At 61.7% G+C, this 11,659-nt stretch overlaps 1 protein-coding gene across 1 annotated transcript in view; it reads left to right on the top strand.

The window, feature by feature from the left end:
• The first annotated feature begins 239 nt into the window (after positions 1-239).
• Positions 240-11,659, top strand: part of LOC101622109 (serine/threonine-protein phosphatase 2A 56 kDa regulatory subunit gamma isoform) — a 69,170-nt gene continuing 57,750 nt past the window's right edge. The window contains exons 1-2 of the mRNA XM_012724592.1: positions 240-390; positions 6,911-7,070. Of these exons, the coding sequence (XP_012580046.1) occupies positions 289-390; positions 6,911-7,070 (262 nt within the window). The 5' untranslated portion in view covers positions 240-288. The remainder of the gene's footprint in view (positions 391-6,910; positions 7,071-11,659) is intronic.

The raw sequence follows: 11,659 nt of genomic DNA, 5'->3' as shown, positions 1-11,659 counted from the left end.
CGTGCAAGCAGGGGAGTCTCCTGCCGCCCTTTGGCTCATTCTGTGCGATCGGCTGTAAGCAAGTCGCATTCTACCGAAGCAGAAGATCTTGGCCCTGAGGTCTTGGAACACCCTCTGAAAGCTTTAGACGAGTATTGTGGTTTTGCTTTGACTTTGCCCTCGCAGCCCACCAGAGGTCAGTGGCAAGGAGCAGCGACCGGAGACCTTGGCTTACCCCAAGCATCCTGCCATGGAATTTCCTTAAACAGAAGCGTTCCGAGGTGCTCTTCAGCGCTGTGTCTATTTTACATGGACTTTCGGAGTGCTTCTCCGTGGAATGTACACACGTACCTTAACACGCCTTCTCAGCTGTGCCCTGGGGAGGGGAGACGCTTGTCTGAGCATCTCACGGTGCGTAGGCCTCGCCTGCTGACAACCTTTCCCTCTTTCCTCTGACATGTGACTCCTGTTCTTTCTGGATGCTTGGGACCCAGGAGGGGCCCGGCCCCCTTCACTTCCCTGAGACGATCAGCCCGCTGCAGTGGGCCAGGTGCTCTGAGAGACCCCGCAGACGGCTATCACAGTGTTCCAGAAAGCGGGTGGGGTGCTCGTGGGCGCAGCCACCGTGCCCATCCAGTGAAGGTTCCCTTCCTCCTGGGTCATTCTCAGAAGAAATGACAAGTGCCTGATCGGGAACCACCCCGTTTGCTGTTTTCTGGAGGAAGCTGGGGCCCTGGTGATGCAGCTGTGAACTCGGCGAGCGCCCCAGCTCCATGGGGGGGGGGGCGCTGTGTGGTCAGCTCAACAGCGGGTGCAGGACCACTCTGTGCGGTCACTGGGACGAACTTGCTGGAAGACTCCAGCCGTAAGGCGTCCAAAGCTTCTTTAAAACGTTGGGCTCCCACCGGGTCAGCCTGGCCTTGGGCTGGGCGTGAAGGTGCTGGGCACCCGTGGAACTCCCAGACCCTAGCCCACACTGCCTTCCTTGGGGGGCTGGGGCAGGCAGGCGGCCCAGGGTCTCTGGGCGCAGGGGAGGCGCTGCCCAGTTTGGAGGACTCAGGGTCCTCATTCCTGGAACCAGCTTCGCCAGGGGCTGCCCGAGGCTGGTTTTCCCCAGTGGGCGTGTCCGCAGCTGGGGGGTGAGGGGGTCGGGCCTGGCTTGGAGGTACCAGCAGTGACGACGAAATGAAGTTCGAAAATTCAGTCTTCTCTCTCACGGGCCAAGTGGTGCCGCGGTGCCACAGCTGACGGGACAAATGGCCTCACAGGAAGCTCATTCTGGGGGGCAGAGCTGCTTAGGGACCAGGGTGTCTCCAGGGAATTCTAACATGGGGGATGGTAGTTGACTTTTATCAGCTGTCACTCCTGTTAGTGTGAAATAGCACATTTCACACTGTTGCAGGGTGGCCAGAGAGAAGGAAGTGGACCGCTGGGGAGATAGGCCTGTCTCTGTGGTGCTGAGCGAGGCCCGGGGCTCTGGTCTTGGGGGCTTGTCAGCTGGCTGCTGCCTGTGGGCCTGGGCCAGGCCTTTATTGCGTGGAGCAGGCCAGCCAGCAATCTCAGATGGCCCTGGGTGCCTTGGTCTCCTTCCTTCCATACCCTGGCTGGCTGGGCCGTGCCCACGGGCTCGGTGGCTGTGGACACCCTGGTATTCAGCCCAGAGTTTATCTCTTCAACCTCTCCTCATGCTCAGCCTGCCCCTGGGCCGAGCACCTGCACATCCCGCCAGCCTTACCCTCAGTGGTTTCCACGTGGAAGTCGCCTCTGCCTTGCTGGCCCACCCCACCCACCATCTGCTTGTTGCCCTGCAGGCATCTGCCGAGGCGCTTGTCCTTAGATGCACCAGCCCCGTGCAGCTCTTTCTGTGGCTCAAGTTGGCAACTGCCCCTTCCCTTGTCACTGGGATCGGGAGCTCCAGGGGCCTGCCGACCGGTGCGAGTGCATGGCCTGCCTTCATGGGGAAATCTCTTCCGTTGTTCCTTTCACCTCTCTCTCAGCCAGGAGTGGCTGGCCTAGTGCAGGAGACTTTCTCTGTCAAGGTGTTTAGGTGTTTATAGTAAATGCGTTAGGGTCTTAACGGTCACAGCCCCTGGGCTCTGGGGCCAGGGGCCAGCTTCAACCCGAGGGCCCAGTTTGCTAAACCCTGGCCTAGGGCAGCCAAGTCAGAGTCTGTCCTTGGCGAACCTGTTTGTGAGGGACCGGGCGCCATTGTTGCAGGGTCTCAGCGGGCAGGCCCAGCAGCAGTGATGCCCAGCCTGAGGCATTCCTTTGCAGTGGTGTCGGCTCGCCACCTAGAAGCAGTCGAGACCAGTGATTCGCCCTGACCTGTCCAATACCGCGTTCTCCTGGCTGTGAACTGAGGAGCAGTGTCGTGCAGGGAGGCACCCGAGTGGCAGGGACGAGGCCCGGCGCTTGAATGCGACGCCTGCGAGCCCAGAGGCAGCAGCACTGTGACCCTGCCGCTGGGTTTGCTTCTCTCAGTGCTGGGGCCGCTGCCCAGCTGTGCAGGCATCTGGCCGGGAGCCGTCAGCTACAGGCAGCACGGGACCTTCTCCGGAGCCTAGGGGAGCCCCACAGCCCTGCTCCCCTCAGGCGGTGCAGCTCAACGCACAGGCTGCCTGGAGCATTGGGAACTGGCCTCGGCCCCAGTCCGACAGCACCCTTCTCCCCCTCCTCTGGTCCCACCCTGAGGCCCCACCCCCCACCCCGAGTTCTCTGCATGAGGCTCTGCACAGGGAGCGCCCAGCTCTCACCCTGTCCGCCTGGCTGCGATCTGGGGGGCTGATGAGTATTTCTCCTAGTGTTGTATCTCACTGTCCAGCCTAGTCTCCTCTCGCCGTCTGTCCTCCCACCCAGCACCCCACTCGCTGTGCGTGCCGTCGGCACCTGCCTCCTGCACCAGGGTGAGGGCGGAGGTGTCCAGAGAGCAGACAGGACAGGGGCTCTGCTTCTACCCGGGGTGGGAGGGGCCCCCTAAACCCGCCGTAACGTGCACATAGACAAAGTGGGCGTTCCCTCCAGAACATGAGTGTGTCATGAGCCTGTGACACCCACCCCCTTCCCTGGCTTTCTCAAGCTCCGATTTCCTCCCCGGGGCCGCCCCATGTAAATGGAGTCACAGTACCAAGCAAGTCTCCAGGCCCAGCCCCAGCCAGTGTCGCTGCTTCATTCCTTCCTTGCTTTGTTTTTTCAGTTTTCCTTGCGAGCACTCCAGTCTGTGTAGGCGCGTTTGGTCTGTCCCATCACCCCCCAGCCCGGGCCTCTGGGGGTGCCAATGTACAGGCTGTGGCTTGAGCCCCTGTCTGTGCTTTGGGGTGTACATCTAGGGTGGGGCTGCCGGGACGCGTGTGACTTTGGTTTCAGGGGCCAGGCTGTCTGCCCCCAGTGCCAGGTGGCGGGGCTCCCTCTCTCCGCGTCCTCAGGGCCGCCGCGTCAGGGCAGCGGGCGGCCACGCTGGCCATGGTGTGTGCACAGAGCCGGCCGCCCAGTCCTGCCCCCGTTTAGCTGAGCGGCTGGTCTGTCCTTGGCGGGCTCGCGAGACTTCTCCCATCCGGTGCCTTTTCTTTTCACTCTCTTTTATTTTGATTATTTCTGTTCTTTTCATTTTCTTAAGAGTGTCCTGTGGTGCACAAAATGTATAAATCCTTGAAGTCCAGCTTGTTTTTGCTGTTACTTCTTGTGTTGTGGTATCACAGCTAAGAAACTACTGTCAGTTCTTAAAGATTTACGTCTTTCAGTTTCTTCTAAGAGTTTCACAGTTTCAGCTCTCACCCTGAGGTCACCGATCTGTTTTGAGTCACTCTTTGTGTAGGGTATGAGGTAGGGCCCGGCCCTCTCCTGCATGTGATGCTCTGGTGTCCTGGTAGCACACGCCAGAGACACTGTCCTGTCCCGCTGGGTGGCCGTGGCCGAGTCCTGCTCCGCAGACCTCAGTGTCCGTGCTTGCGCGGCACCATGCTGCCGAGAATGCTCTGAGGAGCGCGGGCAGCTTGGTCCCCCTGGAGTGAGGCCTGTGCGCAGGGAGCAGGGGGGTGAAGACAGGAGCCAAGACCAGGGTTGTGGGAAGAAGGCTTGGCAGCCCCTGGGTCTGGTGGCTGCGTGACAGATGGCGCTGTCCTGCTCCCCAAAAGTCCACAAGGCCAAAGCATGGTACTCCTGAGCCGGCGGCCTGACGAGCGCCAGGGTGGCTGCATCTGCGTGCTGGCACGCTCCAGGTCTCGAGGGGCACGCGAGTGTTTTCAGAGCTGGGGTTGGGGCTCCTGGGAAGAGGCGGTGGCAGTTCACGTCCAAGGACAGATCCTGGGACAGGAGCCTGAGGGTGCCCAGGAGGCCTGTGGGTGGGGTGGGCCCGGAGGCAGGAGACTGGGAAAGCTGGCAGCCCACAGGGCCAGAGACAGGCCTGGAGTGCATCCTGAGAGGTCCGGGGCTCTCCTGAGGGCGGGAGAGAGGCACAGATGACCTTTGAGCAGGAGAGGAGTCTGACATCAGTCTTAGGAAGGAACTTCTGGGAACAGACCAAGGGAGAGTTGGGGAGAAACCAACTTGTGCTGACTGTCCGGAGCAGCAGCTGCTTTGCTAAGATGCCAGCTCTGGGCTGCTGCCTTCCTAGAGGTCAGGGGAGGCAGGGTGAACCCCCCGAGGCCATTCTCCAGCGTTGGCAGTCCTTACACGTTATCATTGTAGTTTCACACACACTCAAACACGCCCCTAAGTGGCCTCACACGTGGCTGTTCGTGTGAGAGCTTCGTCTCGTCTCGTCTCGTCTCGTCTCGTCTCGTCTCGTCTCGTCTCGTCTCGTCCCGTCCGTGAGTCTCAGCCATGCTGCGGCCCCCCTCTGCCGGCACACGCGGGCAGCTCCCTCCCTCCCTCGAACCTGCTATCCAGACCCAGGTGGTGCCTGCCCCATATGGTCCTCACCCCCGCCAGTCTGCAGGGGCCCTGTGTGCTTGGGTTGGCACCTGCATGATGGGTGTGGCTCTCAACCGAGGACAGGTCCCCGGGGACGTGGGACGGTCCAGAGACCCTTGGGTTGTCACCCCTGGGGAAGGGGCAGGACATGCGGGCTAGGTCGGGCCAGGTGCTGTGCCAACCTGTGCAGGCCTGTGCCCCACCCTGCATCCGCAGGGCTGCAGCTGGGAACCGCTGTGACTTCCCCCAGCTCTGTGTCCAGGGGTTGCACCCCTGAAGGTCAGTTCAGTTCCCTCTCCTGGTGTTGCCAGGAAACAGGTGGTTAGACCTCAAGGCTTGTTCAGATTTAGGTGGGACGCTGGAGGCCACAAGCTTCTAGGCCCTGGGCCTGGTCACAGCCCTTCAGAAGCCCCACCATGGCTGCAGCTTCCCCCCTGCTCCCCTGAACCCTGCCCACGTCCCCCACCATCCCCAAGCTCTCTCTCCAGGACCCCTGCTGGCACCGGGGCCTTCCTGACTGTGGGTGCGCAGACAGTGACCAGGAAGACCAGAGCTCAGGTGTTGATGAGCCTAACAGAAGATGCAGAGGGTCAGAGTTGGGGAGGAGGAAGAGGGCTACCAGCATGGAGGACGTGCGAAGGGGAAGAGGCCCCCAAACGCTGCCCCTGGGCATTCTGGCTCGGGTGGCACGTCCAGCTCATCCTGTCCTCGAGCCAGGGGCTCCTAGGTGACTACTGGCCAGACCTCTGTTCCGTCCACACCCCTGCACTCGCAGGCCCTTTGGCGGCCCCTCTCCAGTCCTGTCCATCTCAGAGCAGGCAAGCAGAAGAAGATTCTCGCCGCCGCGCCCACTCCCTCGGCTCCCAGCACCTCACACTCTTGCCGAGAACAGAGGCCTCACTGGGCTGGAACTGCCTTTCTTGGGGCATCGGGCCTTGGGGAATTCCACGGAGGATGGGCCTTTGGTGGGGTTGGGGAAGCAAGGCCCACATGTCACCATCAGGGGACAGAGTGACTATGCCCCTGTCGGGCCCAGGGAGCCCCATTTGGAGGAAAAAGCTGCAGACTGGGAACAGTGTGCCCTGAACTCCCTTTCAGGTGACGCCTGTTTCTTAGCAAAAACTTCACTCAGGAATGAGAGCATCGGTTGGTGTCCGCCCTCCAGAGGAGCCTGGCCTGGCCGCTTCCCGCACCAGGCTGGCGGTGGGCCCGGCCCTGTGGGCAGACCGAGGTGGGGCACTGAGGAGCGGCAGGGCTGGCTGACAAGTGGGCAAGCGCGGCCTGCCCTGCCGCCCATGGGGCTCCAGGCCCTGCTCGGCCGCTTCTGCCCCGGCTGCGGCCGCTCTGCTTGCCAGTCGGCGCCTCGCCCAGGCGTGTGGCGCCATCGGTGCCGGGCACCACACACAGGGTGCGCCCAGTGGCAGATGCAGAGCCGAGATCCCGGCAGCCTGACAGGGTGAGAGCTGTTGCAGGTGGCAGCACCGAGTCCTGTGACGCCGGGTTTGGTGGCTCCAGAGCGCACACCCGTGTGCCTGCCAGGCGCCTCGGCAGCGCTGTGGCCCGGCTGCGTCCTTGGCGCCCACGGCAAGTGCCGCTCCGGCGTCTGGACGCCGCGTGCATGCTGGCGGGGCCTCGCTGCCGCTCCGGCCCGCTCCGGCCCCGGCCTCTGCGGCCGCGTCCTGTGCTGTCCAGACCAGCGGGGCTCAGGGCCCCCTTGCCGCGCCCCGGACCCCATCCCTTCGGGGAGCTGGGGAGCCGGCCGCAGACGCCAGCGCTGAATGTGCCGCCTCCGGGGTCATTGCTGAGCTCGCAGCGTCGGCCCGGTTGGCGGATATTTGTGAGTCGGGTTCGGTGAGACGTGAGCGCAGCCGTGCCAGCGCCGCGGGGTGCGGTCTGGAGCTCCAGGAGCGCAGGCGGCGTGTCGCGGGGAGGCGTCCGAGGCGAGTGTCCGCTCCGCGCACTGCATGTGCCGTGACTGCGGCCGCGCCACATGCTCAGTGTGTGTGTTTCTGTTTGGAAACAGATTCCCAGCAGGAAGAACAGCCTCGCCCCCCCGTCCGCAGTGTCCAGTAAGATAAAGGTGCCACTGGCCCAGCCCATCGCGAAGAAGGAGAAGCGGCAGAGCTCCTCCCGCTTCAGCATCAGCAGCAACAGAGAGCTCCAGAAGCTGCCGTCCTTGAAAGGTACCGCTCTGCCTGCCTCCGGGCGGGTGTCCTCTCGGGGATGTGCGCCCCGTGGAGAGTCTGCTGGGGCCGCAGCGGGGGCGGCCTGGGGCGCGCTCCTCCCTCACTGAGGGGCCGGCCGGCTGCCCCACCTTGCTGGCCGCCTGACGCTGCTGGAGGCGAGGTCAGGTCACGGGAGCGTCACAGGTATGACTCACTGAAGAGACAAGGAGGGGAGGCCCCCTTTTGCTAGTCGTCATCACATGGCTGGGTTGCGCACAGCCCCCCCACCGTAGAGCCCCACAGTGAGGGCGGGGTCCCCACGCTGCACCTGGGCCCAGCAGGGCTGCTGTCTGGCGCTCTGGCACGAGCACCGCAGGGCGCTGTCCCCAGGCACCCCCGCGGTGGCTGGTGACCGGCTGGTGACCGCCGCAGACGCTCTGTGCGCCAGCCCCTCCTTTCCTCCGCGGTGTTCAACCGCGAGTCTCCAGTAGGAGGCTTTGCAATTGGAGGGCAGTAGGGTAAGAGCCCTAAAGTCAGGTGGGATCCCCAAAAACTTTATATTTGCTGAAACTAACACTAGTTCTGCTATATGAAGAAAACGTCGGGTGCTCTAGTGCGGAAACCCGCAGCGGCGCCCTCGTGTGTGCTGTCCGGTGACGGGCAGAGCTGCCTGTGGGCCTGCTCAGGCGGGGCGGGCGGGGGCTCATGCCTGGCTGGCGCCAGCCGCCCTCACCATGGCCGCGGGCTTGGCCTCGGCCTCCGGCCGGAAGCCCAGCGCAGCACACGCCGGCGGGCGTCTGACCAGCCTGCCCTCCGAGTGGCGCCCCCAGCAGTGGCCCACCTGGAGCAGGCCAGCCCTGCACTGCTGGGGCCCACGTCCTGCCCGAAGGTGCGGTGGCCAGGGGAGGCAGGCGTGTGGGCCCGCCTGGCAGCACCCTGCTGGCTGCTGGGTGGGCACGCGTCTCTTGGCCTCTGCCGAGCCCCGCAGCCGCCCCCGGCCTGGCCCCGTCCCCTGCGGTGAGCGCCCCGGAGCCCACTACACCCTGGGGCTTCCCTTCCCTGTTCCTCCGGGTGGCCCACACCCCTCCAGGGCTGAGGCTGTTCCCCACCTTCGCCCTCCTTTCTCACTGCAGGTGAGGGTGCCTCCCGCGGCAGGACAGGCCTTGGGTCCCCAACTCTTCTGAGGCATCCATGGAACTTTGTCTAGTTCAGGAAGAGGTGGTGGCAGAAATTACACTTGCATGTTAATTTGGGCTGGCTGACCCCTTCGCCACTTTCCTGGCTGGTACATCTCGATCTTGTTTTCTTATAAGGTTGCATTTTCTTACAAGCCTCTGCCTTTCCGTTAAATTGCTCTAAATACGTTGTCGTTTTTCTCCCTCTAGTGACCGGGTTATGTGTTTTGCATTTCTGCTTCCAGTTACGTCTTGCTAATCTGAAGAGCTGTTTCTGAATACTTGTGCAGGCTCACGGATCACCTGCCAGCTTCCTTTCTGGAGTCCCTGGTCTTGCCATTTTTCTCTTGACATTTTCATCTCTCTTCCCATGCTCCTGCCCAGACAGGCGAGGTGTTTTCATGCTGTGAACCCACTAGCCAGAACCAGTGAAGCGTGCACAGCACGGCAGGCTGCCCCTTCCTCTCCATCAATGACGCGTGGTGCGTCCTCGGTGAATGGCCTTGGGCTCGGCTCAGCCGGCCGGCTGCCCTGGCCTGCTTCTTCGCGGCCCCTGCTCTGGCCCTGGTGCAAGGCCCGTGCTCGCCGCTGCACGGCCTCTAGTGCCTGTCATCCCCCGCTGAAATAGCCGCGTGCCGAGCGTGCGATGCCACGCCACACGTGCTGGGCATGGGCCCTGCCTGGGCGAGCTCGGCACTGCCTGTCTGCGTTGCTTCTGACGTGCCCGCTCTGGGCACTGCTGGCTCAAGCCTTCCTGGCCCCTTGGCCGGGCCGCTCTGCCTCCTCTCTGCCCGGCACCTGGCACTGCTGGCACGCGCAGCTTCCACTTAGCCAGTCTGCGGGCAGAGTGCCGAGGCCCTTGGCGTGGGCACTCGGAAGGCGGGGTGACCGCAGCACGGGCTGGAGCTGGCCCGGGTGGGTCTGAGCCTCCTTGGCGCTGGGTCGCCCTGGCTGTGTCCTGCCCAGCCCCATCACGCCTCTGCTGAGGGTGTCTGCTCTGAGTCAGCTGGCGCTCGCCTGTTCGTCTGCGACGTCATTCAAGCCCACTGTGATCTGTGGCCGCTCACTCTGTTTGATCTGCTCTTGTACCGTGCTCCTTTTCTCATTAAGTTACCACAGAGGTACTACAGCGTCACTCTTGGTTCGTCTTACTATCAGAAGAGTGTAAAGCCCTGCATTGCATTCCTCGGGTTAGAACTTCATTTCTGTCCATAGGTTTGATTTGTTTGTTTATGCATACAGAATTGGGGTACAGGCCAGAGGTGGGGGGGGTGAGAGGCTTCACCAGAGTGGGGAGCAGAGCAGCAGAGGGGCTGAAATCCACTGCTGAGGGGAGCAGCAGGCCCGCAGGAGAGGTCTGCTGCGCCCTGTGGGTCGCTCCCTGGCCGGGATCAAACTCGTGCTGTGGGGGCCGGGGCAGCTTCATAGTGCTGCGCTTTAGCCTGACGCGCCACCGGGGAGGCCCTGCTGGTTTTGTTTTTTTTTTTCAAATCACGAATTATTAAAGGAATTTTATTGACATGTAATTTGCATATATAAAGTTCACTCATTTGGAACTGGAAACTTAATTTTAATAAACGCGTCGAGTTGTACATATGTCACCACAGTCCAGTTTGAGAATTTCATCCCCCCAGAAAACACCCCTTTTGCCATCCCCCACTCCCTCCAGCGCCTGCGCCCCAGCGAGCTTCATCCCAGCCCTGACCGGGTGTCCAGCGGGTGCTGGGTACGTGGCCACTCACATCTGGGCTTCTTCACTTGGGGTAGTGATTGGAGGCTCACACACCAGAGGGCTTGTTTCTCTTTAATGCTGAAAGTGCTCCGTTCTGTGAACATGCCACATTTTGTTCACACAGTCACAGTAGATGGACATTTGGGCTGTTTCTGGGGATTGTGATGCTGCTGCCCTGAGCAGAGATTTCCTCTGTCCCGGGTAGACCTAGGATCCGAGCTGCTGACTGGCACGGTAAGTTCTCGTTGAGCTCTTTCGGTAGCTGCTGAGTTCTCCTGGAGTGCTTTGCTCCACCTCCCGCAGGGGGGAGCTCCGGCGCGGGGGCCCCCTTCCTGGTCCGTCCGTCCATCCATCCGTCGGTCATAGCAAGTAGGTCTGTGCCTGCCATCGTGAGGGGGCTGGGCAGAGTGTCCAGCCCCCTGCCTCTGTCAGCAGACTCGCCTTCTTACTGGAACCGTGACGCTCACGCAATCTGGGCGCGAGCCCTTTATCAATGTGTGACCCGCAGCCATTGCTCCCGGGCTGTCCTGTCTTTTCCGCCTCTTAATAGTATCTTTGAAGCACAGTGTTGTAAATTCTGACGCAGTCCGGTGTGTTACCCTTCTCTTTCCAGAGCTTGCTTCTGGGTTGTCTCAGAACTCTAACCAACCCACAGTCACAGCGTTTCTTCCTGTGTTTCCTTCCGGACGCTGTGTGGTTGTGGCCCTTATGTGTGGGTGTGACCCACTTCGAGTGACTCTGTGTCCCTGCGAGGGTGCCACCCGCTCGCCCAGGGAGGCTTGTCACAGCAGCGCCGGCACCCTGGCCTACAGCCGGCCACAGCCGCGGGTTCGTTTCTAGACGCCAGACGTCGCTCCATCCCCCGCAGTGGCCTCAGCTATGCGACACCGGCTCTGAGGGGCCTCGTCCCGCCGTGACTTCCGTTCTGTGACGAGGTCGGGCACCTAGTCGGCTGTTGCCCACATGCCCTCTCCTCTGGATGCTGGGCATTTTTGTGATTCCTGTGATGGGTCCTTCATTGTTCAGGATACAAGCCCAGTCTTGGTTGTGGGGTTGCCGTTCCCCTTCTCCACCCCCCCCTGCCCCCCCGGTGTATCTTTCCCTCTCTGCCATTCTGCTGAGATGACATCGACTCCGGTGGCTGCTGATGGAGGACTTGGGCATCTTTTCATGAGCTTCTTGGCTGCGCACGCAGTCTGTGGCGAGGTGGCAGTTTAGGCTTTCAGCCATCTTCCTACTGGCCTGTAGCTTAAAAAAAAAGTCACAGGAGCCCAGGGAGGGGTTCTTTGTGCTCATCGGAATTTAAAGTTTTTCCTCCTGTGTCCTGAATTTCCACCTCAGACACTGGCCCTCCACGCGACCGGGCACGTGGTGGCTTTGGCACCTGCGACTTCTTGGCTCCTCACTTGTTTCTAGCTGCCCTGTGACGCGCCAAACTGCTCTTGATCTAATTATTTCCTTTTAATTTTTACTCCGGGGTGGACTGACATAAAATACAATAAAATCAGCTACTATAGAAAAGAAAGACCTGACGCAGCCTCAGTTTCCCCCACTGCCCTCACGTCGTTTTCCATCAGTACAGTCGGCGGCCAAAGTCACCCTGCAGTTGGTTCTGTCTGCCTCCCGCGGGCCCCTGCCCGCTCCCAGCATCGGCAGGGATGCGGAGGGCTGCTGCGCCCCACCTCCCCAGCGTGCCCCCC

Source organism: Condylura cristata, unplaced genomic scaffold (assembly GCF_000260355.1).
Source record: "Condylura cristata isolate star-nosed mole 26May11 unplaced genomic scaffold, ConCri1.0 scaffold00013, whole genome shotgun sequence".
In the NCBI taxonomy this organism is placed as follows: domain Eukaryota; kingdom Metazoa; phylum Chordata; class Mammalia; order Eulipotyphla; family Talpidae; genus Condylura; species Condylura cristata.
The sequence above is the reverse complement of the archived record's forward strand: the minus strand, read 5'-3'. Positions and strand labels throughout refer to the sequence as shown.